The sequence below is a fragment of the Rosa chinensis genome, chromosome 1 (genome assembly GCF_002994745.2).
Source record: "Rosa chinensis cultivar Old Blush chromosome 1, RchiOBHm-V2, whole genome shotgun sequence".
NCBI classification, from domain to species: domain Eukaryota; kingdom Viridiplantae; phylum Streptophyta; class Magnoliopsida; order Rosales; family Rosaceae; genus Rosa; species Rosa chinensis.
The window spans coordinates 55,053,717-55,073,812 of record NC_037088.1 but is presented as its reverse complement, the minus strand read 5'-3'; the positions used below and the strand labels follow the sequence as shown (position 1 = coordinate 55,073,812).

Genomic DNA, 20,096 nt, shown 5'->3' with positions numbered 1-20,096 from the left:
CTTTTAACAATATGGTCGAGTCTAGAACTTGGTTCTATGTCCTTAAGACGAAATTGCATCCTCATTGGTGCTTGAAGGGTTTTAATGGCACCCAGTCTACATAAGCAAACATTCCCTATAGAGTATATGTCTATGATTAATAGTTTTCATCATTTTTTTAATATATCTAATATGTCATTCTGATTATGAAGAGTTTAATTAAGTATCTTCCTTAATCTTATCATCCATTTGAATTTGAAATATTAAGCTAAAAAATAAATCCATTTTGACTTTATCATAATCAATTACACCCTTAATTTCTTCTTTACTTTATATTGTGATTACTGACTTGAGTATATATTTCTATATATGCTCATTAAAATGTTTTTTTTTTTTTTTTGAGAATATATGCTCATTACAATGACTCATTTCCAGCACAAATTTTAGTTCTTCTTTCCTTAAATGTAGGTATTTTCTTTTCGAATAGAGTTTCAATTTTCTTTTTCTTGATGGGATCAATTATTGTTTCAAAAGATGGAAAGAGATTTTGATTCAAACACTGGGAGAACATATTTTTCTTACTTGAAGAAAGTGTGGGGGGTAAGCAGTTATGGTACTTCTCACTTGTGTTTCTGAGGGACAACTAAAGAAATGTTATCAAAGAAAAGAAAAGGATTGGAGATGGGGTCAAGAAATGGGAAAAAAAAAGCTTTTGTTATTGTATTTTCACTCCTAGGCTCACATTTGGTGCCCCTCTACATTCTCGAAAATTTCTAATTGTAAGGTATGTATCTTGTTCTTGGATTACTTTCTTCTTCTTTTTAGGTATATTGTCATATTAATCCCATGATAACTTTTCACTTTCAACTACTACATTTCTAATTTACCTACTAAATAATTATATGTAAGTGAGGCTTGAATACCATAAACCTTCAAGCTAAAAAAGGGTCCAATCTTCTACGATCATAGGTATAATATAGTAGAAAATCTAACAAAGAGGTATGATATCAAAAAAAAAAAAAAATTCTAATATAGAGGTCTCATACAAAAGAAACAAAAAGAAACCTCCTATATATCAAATACATACTTGAAATCAAATTAATTAGAAGAAGTGTTCCGATGATCAAATACCTTATTATATAGGTATGGTCAACTACCAATGATAGAATACTTAAGAAAGAGGTTGATGTGAAAAATGATTCTAATAAATAGGTTGATATGAAAATTCCTAGAAGTCAAGTTAGCTAAATATATGTGTCTATCTTTAGGTTAATTGTCATTAAAAAAAAGACAATCTATTAGTTGGGTTAAAAACTTTAAACCTTTACCTTTAGGTTAGGTTGCAAGTAAAATAGAAAGTTACCTTTAAAATAGAAAGTTTAAATTATCACATAAGTTAGGTTTGACAGCTTCGGGGTTCGAACCTAGTTAGGGAACACACTCAACTAGGCAAGAACCACTAGGCCACTTGCAGTGGTTAATAGGCCTGGGCACGGTCCCAGCCCGAGGGTCAATATGCTGAGCCCGGGACCGAGCCCGAAGTTTTCGGGTCGGTCTCAGATGAAGTTTTCTGGCAGTCGGGACCAGAGAGAGCCTGGACCGATGTTTTCCAGGCCGGGTTTCTCTGGTTTTCGGGCCTTTTGCACCATCTCAAGATTTGAAAAATCCGGTGAAGATCCACCACCGATCCGGTTAGAAACAGATCAACCGATGAAGGAACTTGAAGAATTTGAGGAGATCGAGGAATTTGACGAAGAAATCCGGCCAAAAACACATTCGTCGTGGTTTAGATGGAGGAATTTGAGGAGGTCGACTGGTTGAGGTTGTTGCTGTAGTGGCAACAGTAGCCGACTAGCCGTGCTCTGGAGAAAGGCATAGTTGACGAACCTCGTTGAAGGAGACGGGGCTGAGGAAGCGAGAGGGAGAATAAGTGGGTCATGATGGTGTTGATATATGTGGGTTGCCGGAGGTGGGTATATCTGGGAAGAGAAGAATTGAAGAGAAGAAGAAAGAAGGAAGAAAATCTGGAGGAGAAAACGTGTGGAGAGAGGAGGAAAAGAGAGAAGGGCCCAACGTGGAGAGAGAAGGAGGAGACTAATAAAAATATATTTATTAATTGAAGGAGAGGACGTGTGGAGAGAGGGGGAGGAAAAGAGGGAACGTGGAGAGAGAAGGAGGAAGACTAAAAAAAAATATAAAAAAATATTTATTAATTGAAAGAAGGCTCAACGTGGAGCCTATAAGAGAAAGGCATGTGGCATAATGACATATATAACGTATTCGGGCTTTTATCCGGGCTTTCATGGTGGTGTATTCTCAAGCCCGGGACCGGCCCGTTTTATTCTTAAACGGTCCGGGCCTCAAATTTTTGTGTTTTTTTTCCTTAAAGCCCTGCCCGAACCCGGCGGTCCGGGCCGGTCCAGGCCGGTTTTTCGGGTTTTCGGGTCAAAAAGCCCAGCCCTAGTGGTTAATATCACATTCACTTAAATCTATATAACCTTTGAATTCAGAAAGTTATGTAAAAAAAAATCCATAATTCTAGCAATCATGATGAATTTAATGAAAATTGCAATAATAATGAGACCAATAAAAAAGATCTACAATTAAAGTATTTAAAAATGACGTTGATCTTACTAGTTGACTTATATTTGTCATATTTAAATTATGACAATTTGAGTAATTTTTTAAAAATCGAAATCTAATATTTTATTTTAGTTGGCAATAATTAAATATTTTATCCTAGTTAAAAAGAAATAATGGTAAAAGCTTCTGTCCTTGTCTGCTGACTTTTCTTTGTAGCTTCTAAGAAATTCGCTCACAGACTATTCCTATTCGATTTCGAATATCATCTGTGGGAAGTATGGACTTGGCGGACGGTGAGCGAGTAGAAGTACTCGATTTACCTTCTTTAAATTGAACATAACCTAAGAACTAAGCAGCAGTTGGTTCCAAATTAAAGATGCATTCATCCCAGCAAATTAGCTTCTTTATAAGACTAGATGCAAGTTCTTAATACATAATCTATCCATTCATCCAAGTTTTTTATTTTTCCTGATCACCACTTATCACAACAGAAGATAAAAAGCCAGTGGTTGAAGAGTCTATATAAGTGCACGGCGGTGCTATGAATAATCTCTCATAAGAACAAAACAAAACAACATCTCAGAACGTGCACATGGGATTATAACAGAGGCTCATTTCACAATGAACTAGTCCATGGAATTTCATTCGGGGCATTTGGTATTAGAGACAAAAGCTTGATGTGTACGTGACCAAAGTTGCGGTCAATTTGGGGCAGAATGTTTAGAAAGGTCATAATAACGTGTACCAAACTCTAGCCAGATTCCTGGGTTGAGAAGAAGTCTAAGGAGTCCATTTGAATAGTGAGTAGTTTGCATCTTCTGTTGGAAAATTTAACGGGCATTTCATTTTACACCCAATTCCTAGAAAATCTAATGGAAAAAACTCACCTATTGAAAATCTTTGACAACAGCTCTTCCGAACGTCTTGAATTTCTTGTCCAGTACCTCTTTAACTCCATATGTGAGGAGAAATCAATTTCCCTTATAAATAACAGACATAAACACAGAATGGTTTGTATACAGACATAAGTTCTTATTGTTTTCTTGTGAGTTCTTTTGAGTAATGGACTGTCAATGTAAAAAACATGAAGAGCTTACATTAAAGGAAACACCAACATGGGCAGTTGCTGTGGTCTGTTTTGTGTTGCTTGTAATATCAATTTTCATTGAGCATGTCCTAAACTTCATAGGAAAGGTAAGAATAAAATGCTTGATCAATTGGTTTTTGATAATTATAATCTTCCAAGTTAATTGTTCATTGGAAATGACATTGCAATGGAAAAAATTTCAGTGGTTTAAAAGTAGACACAAGCGTGCTCTCTATGAAGCTCTTGAGAAGCTCAAATCAGGTGTCGCATCTTGTGGGAACATTTAATTTTTTATTTTTTCCAAATACGAACTAGTTATGTCTGTTCTTCAAAGTCCTAACCGTTAATTTGTTTGTTCTATGTGAATTGTTTGAAGAGCTTATGCTGTTGGGATTCCTGTCCTTGCTCCTAACAGTTCTACAAGAACCAATCGCTGGTATATGTATACCGAAGAGTGTTGGAGCCACTTGGAATCCTTGCAATGATGACACTTCAGATAGTAAGGGTAGAAAACTTCATGAATACTCAGATTCTGTCTTCAGTTTCCGGCGCAAATTAGCCGCAAAAGGAACTGATAAGTGCATGGAGAAAGTAAGGGAAAGACGGTTCTTTTGTTATGCTGTTTCCATCATTGATACCCTACTCTGGCTATTTTCCTGTGTTCATGAATCTTAATCATGGGAATGTGAAGAAGTGTGTTCTATATTTGATGTAAGAATATGTGTATTGAAATTGGATAACAATCTAAATTGACTCTTTATTTCTGTAGGGTAAAGTTGCCTTTATATCTTCATATGGGATTCACCAGCTCCATGTGTTTATCTTTGTGCTAGCAGTTTTTCATGTACTCTATTGCATCACAACCTTGGCTTTGGGAAGACACAAGGTAAAGCGGCAAATGCGATTCTGAAATCTATCTATCTCTCTCTCTCGTAACAATTCATTGTTTTTGTTTTTTCTTTCTTTCTGGATTACAGATGAGAATATGGAAGTATTGGGAGAATGAGACAAAAACAGTTGAATACCAGTTCAGTACTGGTAAATTGGTTCAATCTCTTCACTTAAAAGCTAAATGCATCCATTTTTTCAACATGACTTATTTAAGTATGCAAATCAATTAGTTAATCTACAGGTTGACTTTCTTAACATATATATCAAGTGTTCCTACAAATTAATCTTCTGTGGACTATTCATTTTTCCTTTTTGGAATCTGTAATGTCATCTCAGACACCGGTTGATGAATTTTAAGCTTTCTTAATCACTAGAACTCTTGGATTATACCTTATACAGTATTTGTATTGCAGATCCAGAAAGATTTAGGTATGCGAGGGATACATCATTCGGTAGAAGGCATTTGAACTTCTGGAGCCAGTCACCAGTTTTCCTTTGGATTGTTCGTAACTCACTACTATGAAATAGCTATATTGCATTGTTAATAGGAATTTCTAATTGAAATTGTTGGATTTTACAAAGAATCAACTCAGTAGTGCATGAAGTGTCCAAGAGCTATGACATTGAATTGAACAAGTTTTAAGGGTATTCTCCTTTTCTTATCAGGTGTGCTTCTTCAGACAGTTCTTCAGGTCAGTTACTAAGACTGATTACCTGACTCTGAGGCATGGCTTTATCATGGTAAGTGAAACAGTTAAAAACTCATTCTCATACCTATATGAGGCCTGAGGTCACACTGAATCTCAAATTCTATGCTTTGTGATTTCAGGCACATTTAGCACCTGGGAGTGAAACGACCTTTGATTTTCGGAAGTACATAAGTAGATCTCTTGAAGATGACTTCTTAGTTATTGTTGAGATCAGGTTGGTGATTTTAGGCATCAAATTTTTAAGGCTCTTTGGTTAGATAATTGTGCTACAACCTTAACTTCACTTCATTGGTATATGCAGTCCAATTATATGGTTCTCTGCAGTGTTGTTCCTGTTGTCTAGTGCATATGGTAAGCACACAGATGAACTCCTTATCTCTAAATGTCGATATATATACCTCGATAAAGTATTATGTTACTGCTTGATCTCACCTTCACTGATGAAGAACTGTTTTGTCTTTTGAATAGGATGGTATTCTTATCTCTGGCTGCCATTTATCTCCTTATTTGTAAGTTCAATACAATTGTATTATGACAGTACAAGGGCATGCTGCTTTTTACTATGGCCACCTTATATCAGCATAGATAATTAAGAGTTGTGAGACAAAAACATATTGCAGATAATCCTCTTGGTGGGAACTAAACTACAAGTGATTATAACCAAGATGGGGATGAGGATCCAGGAAAGAGGGGATGTGGTGATGGGTGCCCCGCTTGTTCAACCTGGTGATCACTACTTCTGGTTTGGATGCCCCCGCTTGATGCTCTTCCTCATCCACTTTGTTTTGTTCCAGGTAGTTCAACTTGCTAGTATAATATATTTACAGTACTTGATATTTGTACTTATTCTCACCAGCTGCCAATTTGTGCTTTCTTCCTCTTCAGAATGCATTTCAGCTGGCCTTCTTTGCGTGGAGTGCAGTAAGTATATATTCTTAGAAGTTAACCAAGTATACTTATACCAATCAGAGGGATCTTAATTTCTCTAGTTTTCATATACTGATTGATTACTTTTGTAATTCTTCAGTGGGAGTTTGGCATACATTCTTGCTTCCCCCCAAACCCTGAAAGTATCGCCATCAGGATCTCAATGGGGTGAGGTTTACACACTACTACTTATAATACCTTACCTCATACAAGCTAGAATCATCGTTGTTTAAAGTTTTAACTTTCACTTTCTTTTATGGTTCCTGATACAATGAGGAAAGAGATTTTTTTCTGTTGTATGCCAAACTAATATTTTCTGATCTCCTCAGGGTTATCATACAAGTTTTATGTAGTTATGTGACTCTGCCGCTCTATGCTTTAGTGACACAGGTAAGAAATTTACTTCAACTAGAATATCTATATGTAAACCTCCATTAATCTAACATGGACTAATTTTTTATTTTTTATTTCCAAATAGATGGGTTCTAGTATGAAACCCACTGTTTTTAATGAGGGAGTGGCAGAAGCAGTGAAAAGTTGGCATCACAAAGCAAAAAAGAAAGTAAAGCACAGCCTGCATTCAGAAAGAACCACACCATTCTCAAGTACTAGACCTGGAACTCCTACACATGGCATGTCACCAGTTCATCTATTGGACAATGTCAACAACCGCAGCGATGAGGATGACTTGTTTCCACCTCCTGAAGCATCAATCGCCGTCGAAATGGAACATTTGGACACTGAAGGGTCACAAAGGAACAATTAGGCAAACTAGTTAGAGAATTAGGCCAAATTCATGAGCCTCCAGCTCCACGCCCCTCTCAGGCTCAGCATGTAGTTAAAAGTCCGTCAAGCTTCTCATTTGGTAAATAAAGGTGAAAGAGTTGAACTCTGGAAAAAAGTTGCTTATGTACACCATTTTTTATTCTGCTTGAGCATTTGCAGAAACATGGTTAGGATATGACAATGTTCAGTTGTGTTGTGTGTAAGATATACTAGTACTGCAAATGCATGATGTCACATAGATTTTTTGCTCCTTTAGGCTTGGCATATTATACTTCATTTTTTCTTTTTACAGGGTGATGAATATACTTTGACCATTTATACATATCTCAGGTTTTATAATTCTCAATAGCTATGCAGCTTAATTATTTGGTATCAATAAACTATTGTCTCTAAGATTTCAAGAGGATTGACTTTGTAGTTTGTAATGTAAACTCCTCCTAAGTAAGCTTGTTCTCTCATCCTAAAGCCCCAACTCGTAGCTGCAATTTGGTTAATGCAATCTTATAACATTAGTCACAGACTCACAAACTGGTGTGTTTGATGTATAACACAGCAATCTTGCTAATTTCAATGTCATGCTGAAATGGGTTATTGCCCTTCTCAAGAAGTAGATTTTCATCTCGCTGCAATTGGTGCTCGAATTTGAAGTAAATACTTGGCCATTAGGTGACCAAGAGGCCTCTCAAAATCTTACATATATGATTGTATTGTGTGACTGCCTCGATTTGGTCAAGAGTAAAATGAGAATTGATTGTTGTGTCGTTAGGGTTGCACTGATGGTTGAGAAAATGAACATAACTCAGACTGAATTTGCTTGTGGATTGAGAAAAACAAAGGAAGGTTTGAACTGATTTTATACTTTTACTTGTCGATTGTGATATTTACAATTTAACGTTATCGTTGTAACGACCTAATTTCTCATGAGATTTTTATTCTGTGCCGAATTCTGAAAGCCAGCCTTGTTGGTATAGAATTGGATCAAAGGACAATGTTGCTAATAGTAACCATCCAACCCTTTCTTCAATCTTCTTTTGTATGGTATCATTGTACATGACTACATGTTTCAACATTTGCAAAAGCGGTTGGTACATTATGCATAGCACCTGGCATTCATTTGTATGGTTATGAATGGCATTGAGGTATTGATTTGTGGTGTGATCCAAGAGGACTGTTTTCTTCAAATAATTCATCCCACTACTTAGATGCTTGAGTTGATTTGATGTTTGAATTTTGTAATATGCGGTTTGGTTAAGATTCCTTTCCATCCCTCATAGAATGATAATAAACAATTGTTACTTCACTTTCTTGCTGTTTCTACTTCATGTTTAAAGAGAGCCTTTTGCAATTTGCATCTATGGCAGCAAGTGAGTACTATTCCCTCCATTCTTTCCTTTTTCAATGAAGGTTTATGATGAGATTAACCCATCCTTGGCATTATCATGAGCAACGTGGCTCATTTATAACCCTGCCCAGGACCACAGCTTATGAGTCACCAGAGTTGATATTTTGTAATCCTTATCATGACAGCTACCTCTATCTTGTCTGTTTGTTATTTCAATTGCTTATGTACTGTGGACCAAGCCATTTCATTGGCATCGAAGAAATGAAGTAATATTAAATTTCCTTTCCTTTTCATTTTCTCTGTTCATTTGTTCTTTCTGCAAATTGCATCCCATCATCTGGTATCAAAGCCATGACCCGTGGCCTGCAAAATCCCACCCCATCCGTCCCCTTCTCCTCCGCCCTCGTCAACCCACCACCCCCCGCGTTAGCTCAACCCTCTTCGTCCTCCAACGCATCCGATACCCAAGCCCTCAACTTTCAAAACACCATAGACTTCCTCCAAAATCAGAATGAGGACCTTCACCACTCCTTCGAAACCTTTCAAAATCGAATGTCTGCCCAGTTTGCAGCCTTGCAAAACACGGTGGTCGCCTCCTTGGTTCAACGTCCACAACCTCCTGCTAGCTCTATTTCTAGCTCCCCACACCTTACTTTTGGGTCCCTGAACTCACCTTCCCCCATCTCTATTCCGGCAAGCGGTGCATCTAGCTCGGCTCCGTTGCCTATAGGCACCACCACCACTCTACCACCAACCACCACTCTCACACCTCTCCCACATCCCACTCCATCTTCTCTGACCCCTATACCACAGCCCCAATATTCTTGGCCATACCCTCCTCACTTCTACCCACAGATTCATCACTCCCAACCTCCTCCTGGGTTCTGTTACACCGCCGGTCCCTCAAACCCGGCCACCTATTCCACCATCACTAGCACCACTAACCCTGTGCACCCCGACCCACACTCACCTCAAATCCTCCACCACACCTTACCCCCTTACACTCCCCAACAAACAACCCATCCACATACAGACTACATTTTCAAACCACCCAAAATTGACCTACCCCGTTTCACAGGTGCTGATGCCATGGACTGGATAGCCATGGCTGAGCGTTACTTACGTGTCAACAAAATTCCCCTGCACGAAAGAGTCGCCATAGTATCCTCACACTTTGGGCCAGTTGCTTCCGTCTGGATGAACGCTTTCGAGCAGCGTCACCCTTACTCCACCTGGGATCAGTTCCTACCGGCCTTCCTGGAACACTTTGGCGCAGGCAGCACCACCGATCTCAAATCCCAGCTCACCCACCTCCAACAAGAAGCTTCGGTGGATGAGTTCATCAATGAGTTCACGAAACTCTCCTGCCGAGCTCCGGAATGGTCCGACGAGCACCTGCTCCACATTTTTCTCGGTGGCCTGAAATCCGAGATCCGTCACGATGTCATGGCTATGGAACCTCGCTCGCTTTCCCATGCCCACCGCCTTGCACGCCGTTATGAGGCCAAGGTCAAGGACCTGCGTGCCGCATCGAGCCGGAATTTCCGCCCCCAAACTTGGTCTATGGGCAAACCAGTCAGTGGGCCACACCACAATCCCTTCACAGCTACCTCTGCCACCCATGGTCCCATCTCCACACCACAGCTACCCAATACCAACTTTGTATCGACCGGTAGACCCGCTGGTCCATTCCGAAAATGGAGCCCAGCTGAGCAAAGGGATCGACGAGATCGAGGACTCTGCTATACCTGTGACGAGCCGTATTCTAAGGGCCATGTCTGTAAGAAACCGTTTCTGGCCATCATGGAGTCGCCGCTACCAGTCCTCGCCGATGAGTCGCCGGAATTTTTTGATGCTGTTACAGCCTTAGAGACCTCCTCCACTGATCAGGAAGACATCATTCCCCTTCACGCTATCACAGACTCAACCATTGGAGCAGTGATGCGTATGGAGGGCCTTATCCTCAACACCCCAATCCGGATTTTCATTGATTGCGGCTCTGCTTCCAACTTCCTTAACCCGGCAATTGCGCATCGGTTAGGTCTCCCAATCTACCATGATTCCCCGCTCCAATTCACCTCTGCCTCGGGCCATGATCTCCGCCCAGCTGGAACAGTACACAACGTGCAGGTACAGATACAATCGTACACTTTTGCCGGCGATTTCCTCCTTCTTCCGGTAGTCGGTTGTGACTTGGTATTGGGGGCAAAATGGCTAGATAGTTTAGGCTTCATTGGTTGGCACTTCGCTGAAAAGGTTATGATCTTTATAGCTAATGGCACTCTGCATACACTACGAGGGATTACACAGACACCAACTGCCTCCAGCAATCAAGAACTTCTAGCTCTCCTTCCAGCAGACCATTTGGACTCAGTTACACAGTTGATCGAGCAGCCCAAACTCGAGCCCAATGACCCATTACCAAGTTGTGTCCAGCTCCTTTTGGACCGATTTCAGGACTTGTTTCAACTACCAGCGGGCCTTCCTCCTGTTAGAGATATTGACCATCAGATTACACTTCTTCCTCAAGCAGGTCCAGTGAACGTGCGACCTTATCGGTACGCCCACTCACAGAAAGAGGAATTAGAAGCCCAAGTCGCTGAGATGCTTGCTAATGGGCTAATCCGGCCAAGTTCTAGCCCATATTCTTCACCAGTCCTCCTAGTCAAAAAGAAGGAAGGCACTTGGAGATTTTGCGTTGACTATCGCAACCTCAATGCTGTAACCGTGAAAGATAGATTTCCTATTCCCGTAGTCGATGAGCTTCTCGATGAATTACATGGGGCAAAGTTCTTTTCCAAGCTCGACCTACGTTCCGGCTACCACCAAATCCGCATGAAAGCGGCGGACATCCACAAAACGGCTTTTCGAACTCATGAGGGTCATTATGAATTCGTTGTGATGCCATTTGGCCTCACCAACGCACCTTCGACATTTCAAGCCTTGATGAACCAAGTGTTCAAGCCTATGCTACGTAAGTTCGTACTTGTGTTTTTCGATGATATTTTAATTTATAGTAATGACTTACATTCTCATGTCACTCATCTTGAGATGGTTTTCGAGTTACTTCGGGCTAACAATCTCAAGGTCAAGCTGTCAAAGTGCTCTTTTGCCCAATCCAGTGTCTATTATTTGGGCCATCTAGTCTCTGCTGCAGGAGTTTCAGTGGACCCTTCAAAAGTCCAAGCGGTACAGGAATGGCCCAGGCCTACTACTGTTAAATCTCTTCGTGGTTTCCTTGGACTCTCCGGCTATTACCGCCGTTTTATTAAGGATTACGGCATCATCGCTCGGCCTCTCACAGACCTGTTACGTCGGGATAGCTTTAATTGGTCACCGGCGGCAGAGCACTCCTTCCAACAGCTCAAATCGGCGGTAATCTCGGCTCCAGTGTTAGCTCTTCCAGATTTTACTCAACCGTTCACAGTAGAAACTGATGCGAGTAGCATGGGCATTGGGGCTGTGCTCACCCAAAACAAGCATCCCGTAGCCTTTCTTAGCAAAGCCTTATCTCAATCGCATCAAGCCCTCTCCACTTATGATCGAGAGATGTTCGCAATCATGTTTGCTATAGAGAAGTGGCGCCCTTATATACTGGGTAATTTCTTCACTATTCTCACTGATCATCAGACCCTCAAACACCTTTTGGATCAACGTATTTCTACTCCATCTCAACATAAATGGTTGTCCAAACTGTTGGGGTATAACTACAAGATTGAGTACAAGCCGGGCAAAGATAATACTGTTCCTGACCTTCTATCCAGACGTCATGAAGCCATGGCCATACAATGTGTCTCAGCCCCAATTGTCGATAGCATCCAGCTAATTGACCGAGCATGTCTCTCCGACCCTGAAGCTCAAGCAATCTGCTCTGCACTTTCACATGGCACTCCAACCAGAAAAGGGTTCCAATTGATCAATGGTAGATTGATGTATAAAGATAGGATCTTTGTACCTAAGACAACAGATTGGAGAGCCAAGGTCCTCTATGAATTCCATTCTTCTTTTCAGGCAGGCCACTCCGGGTACCTTCGTACCTTAATCAGGTTATCCCGCAATTTCGCTTGGCCAGGAATGCGCCATGATGTTAAACGTTTTGTGGCAGCTTGTGATCAGTGTCAACGGCAGAATTATGAATCTATTCATCCTCCAGGCCTATTGCAACCCTTGCCGATCCCGGAAGAGGTATATGTTGATATTGCAATGGATTTTGTTGATGGTTTACCCCTATCTGCTGGTTACAATGCTATTATGGTAGTGGTAGATCGATTATCCAAATATGCTCACTTTGTAGCCATCACTCATCCTTATACTGCTTCTCATATTGCTGACATCTTCATGAAAGAAATTTTTCGGCTACATGGTATGCCCCGTTCTATTGTCAGTGATCGAGATCCCGTGTTCATCAGTCATTTTTGGACCTCCTTCTTCAAACTACAAGGTACTAAGCTATGCAAAAGCTCGGCGTATCATCCAGAATCTGATGGCCAATCGGAAGTGGTAAATCGTTCCTTGGAACATTACTTGCGCTGCTTTGTCTCTGACAAACCATCTTCTTGGAGCTCCTTACTGCATTGGGCTGAATGGTGGAATAATACCACTTACCATTCAACCATAAAGATGTCACCATTTCAGGCGCTATATGGTCGCCCTCCTCCTTCGCTTTCCACATACTTGCCTGGCTCAAGTAAGGTGCATGCAGTGGACACTTCCTTGCAAGCTAGAGATCAACTGTTGAAAGACCTCAAGGGTCACATGGCAACTGCGCAAAACAGAATGAAGCAGCACAGTGATCAAAATAGAACAGAGAGAGAATTCACTGTAGGGGATTGGGTGTTTTTGAAGTTACATCCATATCGCCAAAAGTCGTTGATCAAAAGGCCTACGCATAAACTTTCCCCTCGCTATTATGGTCCCTTTCAAGTCGCTGCAAGAGTTGGCAAGGTTGCCTATAGATTGAACTTACCAGCTCACTCCAAGATACACCCGACATTCCATGTCTCATTGCTCAAGAAACGCATTGGTGATTCCATTCCCATTTCCACGACACTGCCACAGTTTGATTGTCACGGAGAAATCCATTGGCAGCCTCTCAAGGTTCTGGATATGGGGATCATCCGAAAGAAGAAACGTGCAGTGACTACTTGGCTTGTGCAATGGAAGGGCTTACCAGTGGAGGACGCCACATGGGAAGAAGCACATGTCATGGCAGCAAACTTCCCCAGTTTTAGCGCCTGAGGACAGGCTTTATTCTAGGGGGGGGCACTTGATGAGATTAACCCATCCTTGGCATTATCATGAGCAACGTGGCTCATTTATAACCCTGCCCAGGACCACAGCTTATGAGTCACCAGAGTTGATATTTTGTAATCCTTATCATGACAGCTACCTCTATCTTGTCTGTTTGTTATTTCAATTGCTTATGTACTGTGGACCAAGCCATTTCATTGGCATCGAAGAAATGAAGTAATATTAAATTTCCTTTCCTTTTCATTTTCTCTGTTCATTTGTTCTTTCTGCAAATTGCATCCCATCAGTTTACAATCTATGTTTGCCCAATTTCAATTAGGGATCATATTGATTGCTCTCACTGTACACTTTAATAAAATTGTTTCTATTATTTCCTCATTATTTGAGTATGATGCTTGTGTATATCTTTCCATAATAATTTTTTTATGTACAACTGAGATCACAAAGGTCAACATGACGGCACATGATTCACATTCCAAATAAGATGGGGGAAGAACAATGCACCAGAGTTGTATAATATCATTAATTAATATTTATCTATTTAATAACGGATGTTCACACTTTTTATAAATATTAACGGCTGATATGTTTTGGAACAATATCAAACTCAATCTAAAACTTCAATGATGTTTGTAGGTTAGTTGTCTAGATGTATCCTTTGGCGTCCGGACTCATATGTGACAAGATCAAATTTGGAGTCATTGACATTCAAATGGGTATATTTTTTTTCTTTTCATTATAATCTAACCGTTTTAGACTACTTTTTTTTTTTTTGAGAAGAGGAAAATTCCATTAATAACCAAAATATTACAAAGCAATTGGATCCATAGTTACGGGACCGTCACCATAAGTGACCTCCATGAGCCAAAGAGGCCCAACCCCTAACCAAATTCTACGCCCATACCTACGAGCTACAACGAGTACCAACCAAACCTGTACCAATACCACCCAGCCACCAACATTACAATGAACTGTTTTCACCCGTTCGGACACCGCATCCCAAAACAACCAGAACACGTGTAAGGGTGATTCACCATCACATTGATAACCAGAAAGTACCGACAAAAGACCAGACCAAGACACAGCAGACCAACCATGACACCAAAACAATGGCATCGACACGACACAGAAACAACCACCCCCAAACCCTCGCTTACAAGAGGAGGGACTTATTTTCACCAAGACAACAACTAAAACCAAACAAAGAAAACCTAAGCAACCAGAAATCAAAGACCACCAGAGAGACCTAAAAACAACGACCCAGCCCAAACACCACCTCCCACAGCCCAAACCAATCGCAGCTTGCAACCATTCCCGCCGCCAGTGAGCCCCGTCGCCATCATGCCGCCGCCCCGCAGCAATACGCTGTTGCGCCAAAACCCTTCGTTGCGTCACCGCCTTTTCACACCGTAGCCAGCCCCTACACCAGGCAACCGGCCACAAAGCGATCCCAGACCAAAGCATAGGCAGATCCCATTCGAGATCTCCCCAGCCTCGATCCAATCTGAATCGCCATAGCCACCACCCACGCAGGATCGATGACGCCAGAAACCACCACTGGAAAGCCGAAGTCCGTCGCTGCTGCACCCCTGCCTCCGCCCCAGATATGAGAGAGACAGATCGAGTTCGATCTGTGCCACCCAAACCCGGAGAACCAGCCACCCTCTCTGGACCATACCACAATCCTGAAAGCCCACTCCATCTCCGCACCATCAATCCTCTCCCGGGCCGGAACGCAGCTGCGAGACCGCCGGCCGTGTTCGGCCGGGAGAGAGCACACGTCTCTGTCGGGTTTTCTCTTTTACCTAGGCGCCGGCCGTGAAGTCTCAATTTAACCGTTTTAGACTACTTTGTACTTGATTAACTAAAAAAAAGACGAGTCTTGTTAGACATTATCTCTTACTATCATTAGATAATGACTCTCTCTCGCGGCTGGCGGAGGAATGAGCAATCTGCAGCTCTGACGGTCTTGGCTTGGAAGATTGGTGGTTGGGCCGAGCTTGGCGGGAGGGATCTTGGTAATTCGCTGGAGGTTCTTCTAGGCAATTCTATGGATTCCGATGGTATTTTTTTGTTTTTTAGTGCTATTTCAGTTTTTAGTTTAGGTTTGTGGCTTAGTCTCATAAGTCCCTACTCCTTTGAGCTAGGGTTTTGGAGTATTGTTATGGTAGGTGTGTCGTGTTATTCCCAGGAATTCAATTTACCTTTTTGTGGTCAAAGTAATGGGGAGAAGCTCTTGCACATGGTCTGGCGGTTTTGGGCCATGGTGTTGAAGGGAGTATCTTTCCTCTTGAGATTGGCTGTGAGGATGTATTTTGTCTCTTGGGTTAGTATGGATGAAGTGCCGTTGATATGGCGTTATGTCCGGGGACTACATGTTTTACTCTCGGTGTTTTCTTGTTGTCAATGTGGTAGTGACTTGCTCTTGCACGTGGTCTGGTTGGATTGGGACACGGTGTGGATGAAGGGGAAGTGGCTGTTTGTTATGTTGGCTGCAGGGATTTATCGTGACTCTCGGAAATTGTCTTATGCTGTAGCCCGAGTTGAGGGGCGATTGGTTTGGTTAGGGGTTGGGCCCTTTCGGCTCATGGAGGTCATTTTTGATGACGGACCCGTAACTGGTTTAGGTTTTAGGGAGGAGAGTGGGGAGTTTATGTCCACCACCGGTCATTCCCGTATGATGTAATTTTGGTTATTATCAATAAAGGTTTCTTATTCTCAAAAAAAAAAATGACTCTCTCTCTTACCATAATGTGTGTGTTATTGCTTCACTTAAGATAATGGGTTGAAAACTTGAAATCCCCACCTCCAAAAGGCAAAAACCAATAATATAGTGCAAATTATCCAATAATTTAGTGCAAATTATTGAGTTATAATGGGGCTATTATTTACCCATCATGTTACATAAGATTTTGAGTAAGAAAACACCAAAAGACCGTGGCTCCCTCCATTATAGTCACGTTGAGAAAATTCGAGTAAACAAGAAAACCCAACAACAAGAAGAAGACAGCGACTCCTTACAACCACCCCCAGAAACCGTTAAACCGGAAGTTGATCAGAGAGCCGAGGATTGATCATGGAGGTCCGTCCCAATCAGACGGCGGACAACTCGTCGGCGCCGCCGCAGCGTAGCCAGCGCAATACCTCTCAGAAAAAGCCGCTGGCTTCTCCAATTCCGGTCGACTCCTCCTCCGTTTCTCAAAGGTTGGTGCTTTTTTGATTGGATCACCAAAAAGTTGAAGTCTTTATACTGATGCGGTTTGTTTCAATCTTGTAGGCTTCAGAAGGAGTTGATGTCTCTAATGGTATGCTATGCTTTCTCTCAATCTCTTTTCTTTTCTTTTTGGTTCTTTGATTTTGATATTTCCTGGTGATTTTGATGCTTAAAAGTTTCATTTGTTATTGGCTGTGATAGTTTTGGTTGTAATCTTGAACTGGTTTGCAGTGGTTTCCTGTTGATTTGTTTCCTCTTATATGAACTTGGTTATAGATTGTTGTTAGGAACTATTAGTGGAATGGTTCTTTATTGTAGTTGTGTAATCATATCGAAATCTATAGCTTTAGGTTGGACTGGGATGAAGAGTGCTCTTGATTTAGGAGATGAAACAAGTCCATTATTGTCTTTATCAAGGATTCTAAACAGCATGGGATAAAGTGAAAATTCAATCACCACAGAGTTCGTTAACATATATTTGTAGCAGCTACAGAGATACTAGAGTTGAGTGATAGAAATTTACTACTCAATCTCTGTCTTTCTCAGAGCACCTTTGGTAGGTTCACCATTGCTCCTTAGGAGCTCTGCTGTTGTAACATGTTTCTGAAGTAGCCTGCATGCGCGTTACATAGGCAATATGGCTTTCCTGTATAGAAGGATGAGGGTGGCTTCATGTTGATTTTGTAAGTTGAAACGTGATTCATAATCAACAAGCTAAAAGGGACTATCTTGATTCTTGGTAGTCATGAGATTTCATAATACACAGGCTAGTTGTGCACTTGTGTGTATTCTAACCCTTCATGGAAGTTGATTGGGGTGTCTTAGCCATTATTACACTTTCCACTCGTAGGAAATGGTGTCCTCAGTAATTAAGCATTACCTAAGTGGTAGAAATTAGGAGATGCCCTATAGTAACGTCCAATCCAGTTACACACGGCAACACCTCCTCTGGAAATAACAGGTTGTTGGATGTCCTAAATCATCAAGCCTACCGAGTGGGATTGACTGCTGCACTTCTCTTCAGAAATGACAATGATTGATTTCCACTTCTATTTCAAGTTAGTCTCCCATCCCCCAGCATTTGAGTACTGATGATTTCGGTAGTCCTGGGGTCTGTTGCTACTCTTACACAGCTTCTGCTACTTGAGTTGGATTATCTACCCACTCTTCATTCTCTGTTATATGTGTGAAGTTTGAGGTATTTATATTTTGAACTTGATTTCTATATTAGCTGTCTATCAAATTAAGTGTGTGGGTGGTGATCTATAATTTATCAGTCTGGAGAAACCTCACACTCCTTCACAACTTGAATATCCGTTATTGTGGTGGATTAACAAGCCTACCTAGTACCTAGCAATAGCAAATTCAGTTTCGTGTTCTATTTCTTACCAAAAGTTACTGGCTTCAACAATATTCTCTGAAGTAACTGAAGTTTTGGCCTTTTACGCCTATTACATCAATGGGTTGTCAGTAGTATTTCCAACTCTTCATTTCAGTTATTAAAGACATGTACTCTTGTTCTACTCTCACTTTTCACTATCTATTGTTCCTTATTTTCAGATGAGTGGAGGAGAACTTGGAGTATCGGCTTTTCCTGAAGGTGAGAGCATTTTTACATGGATTGGCACAATTGAAGGTGGAAAAGGAACTATGTACGAGGATTTATCTTACAAACTGTCCTTGAGATTTCCTATGGATTATCCTTTCAAGCCACCACTAGTCAAGTTTGAGACAATGTGCTTCCATCCAAATGTTGATCAGTTTGGCAACATATGCCTTGATATTCTGCAGGTATCTGTCTCTTTTGTTAAACTGATTCCAGTCTTTGTGCTACTAAACTCCAGGAGGATGAAGTTTGAAAAGCTGTCCTCACTGTCTCTAATGTGGATAAAGTGTTGGTTAACCATATGATGGTCACAGTGTCTCTAGTATTAAGGAGTTTGTTTCACCATATGGTGATCTTAGGAATATTAGAATGCTTAATGGAAAGTAGTGTTAGTTGGAGAAATCTAAATGTTTGTACAGATAAAATTGTGTAGGAAAGAATGTGAAATTGATGCTGTTACCGCCAAGGGGACTTGATCAAATGTCAATGCCCTTTAAACAGGGACCCTACCTTAGTCAGTGTCCTTATCTTAAGGGCACTGTGTGAATCCCTATCCAATATCAGCAGTTTGGTGGATGATATTGATATTGTTCCTTTTCTTCATTCTTCGTACATTCTCAAGCTGATGTTGTTCTTGCTAATCATTTCATAGGACAAGTGGTCTTCCGCTTATGATTGCAGGACTATTCTTCTCTCCATTCAAAGTCTGTTGGGAGGTTAGCTTTCTCTTCCTTGCATGAACTTTCTTATAAACATCTACATTCTTGACTGACTATTTGTTCTTGCATGCAGAGCCAAACCCAGAGAGTCCCCTCAACAGCTATGCTGCTGCTCTTTGGAGTAACAAGGAAGGTTAGATTGTTTATTTTCCCTTAGCTATCAAATGTGAAGTGAAGTGTGTTTTTATTCCTGAAAGGCTGAAACCCACACTGGCTTGAAAGTCACAACTTTATAGCTTCAATTCACCATGACATGTCCTAATCATCTGGTCCTAGTAAACTAGCTTTTTGATTTGTATATCATGAAAATTACTTCAGATGATAAGGAATGCATATTGTTCTTCATCTAGATTATGCAAGCCTCTTATTCCAACTCTTTTGCATTGATGTTGAAGAGCTTATGTTAATTTGTTTTGTACAGATTACAGAAAAATGGTCCAGAAACAGTACTTTGCTGGAGAATCATTTGAGAGCTGACTCTTTACTATGGATGACAGAAATATGTCATTTGGGCAGTCTTTCTTGAGCAGGGTAAAGTTTACAATCATAGATATAGTTACTTCGTCATTGAGCATTGGAAGTTCTTTAAACCTGCAGAATTTGGTCGGTTTGGCCAACCTAGAAGAAACCGAAGGCAATCGGATTCTTGGGGCAACTCTGTTAATATTGGCCTCCTGTGATTGTGAAATAAAGACTAAGTTGTAAATTTGTTCAATGAATTTGATTACTTTTTCTCTACTGCTAAAGGGTTAAAGGGTTGGTGGCTGTTTTTTCTCCACGGGATATATAGCCATTTCTTTCATCTCTTACTTTCAACAACTACAGATGGGAAAGCAAAATAGTTGTTCAAATGAGTTTCTGTTTCAATATATGGTCCTTTCACAGGGATCACAAAATATTGAATTCTTCCTCAGTTATGTATACTTGTATTCGTTGGTTTTAATTGCTAAACACAGATGTATTAGAACATGTATAAGATCAGGAGAGTAAAGAAATTTTTGG

At 40.8% G+C, this 20,096-nt stretch overlaps 1 protein-coding gene and 1 pseudogene across 1 annotated transcript; both read left to right on the top strand.

Moving 5' to 3' along the window:
- The first annotated feature begins 2,062 nt into the window (after positions 1–2,062).
- LOC112182428 lies at positions 2,063–7,267 on the top strand (annotated as a pseudogene).
- Positions 7,268–16,486: 9,219 nt separating this feature from the next.
- LOC112182432 (probable ubiquitin-conjugating enzyme E2 C) lies at positions 16,487–20,007 on the top strand. Its single transcript, XM_024320927.2, has 6 exons — positions 16,487–16,759; positions 16,833–16,860; positions 18,330–18,560; positions 19,028–19,091; positions 19,168–19,227; positions 19,516–20,007. The coding sequence occupies exons 1-6, from the start codon at positions 16,632–16,634 to the stop codon at positions 19,569–19,571; spliced, it is 567 nt and encodes a 188-aa protein (XP_024176695.1). The 5' UTR covers positions 16,487–16,631; the 3' UTR covers positions 19,572–20,007.
- Positions 20,008–20,096: the final 89 nt, after the last annotated feature.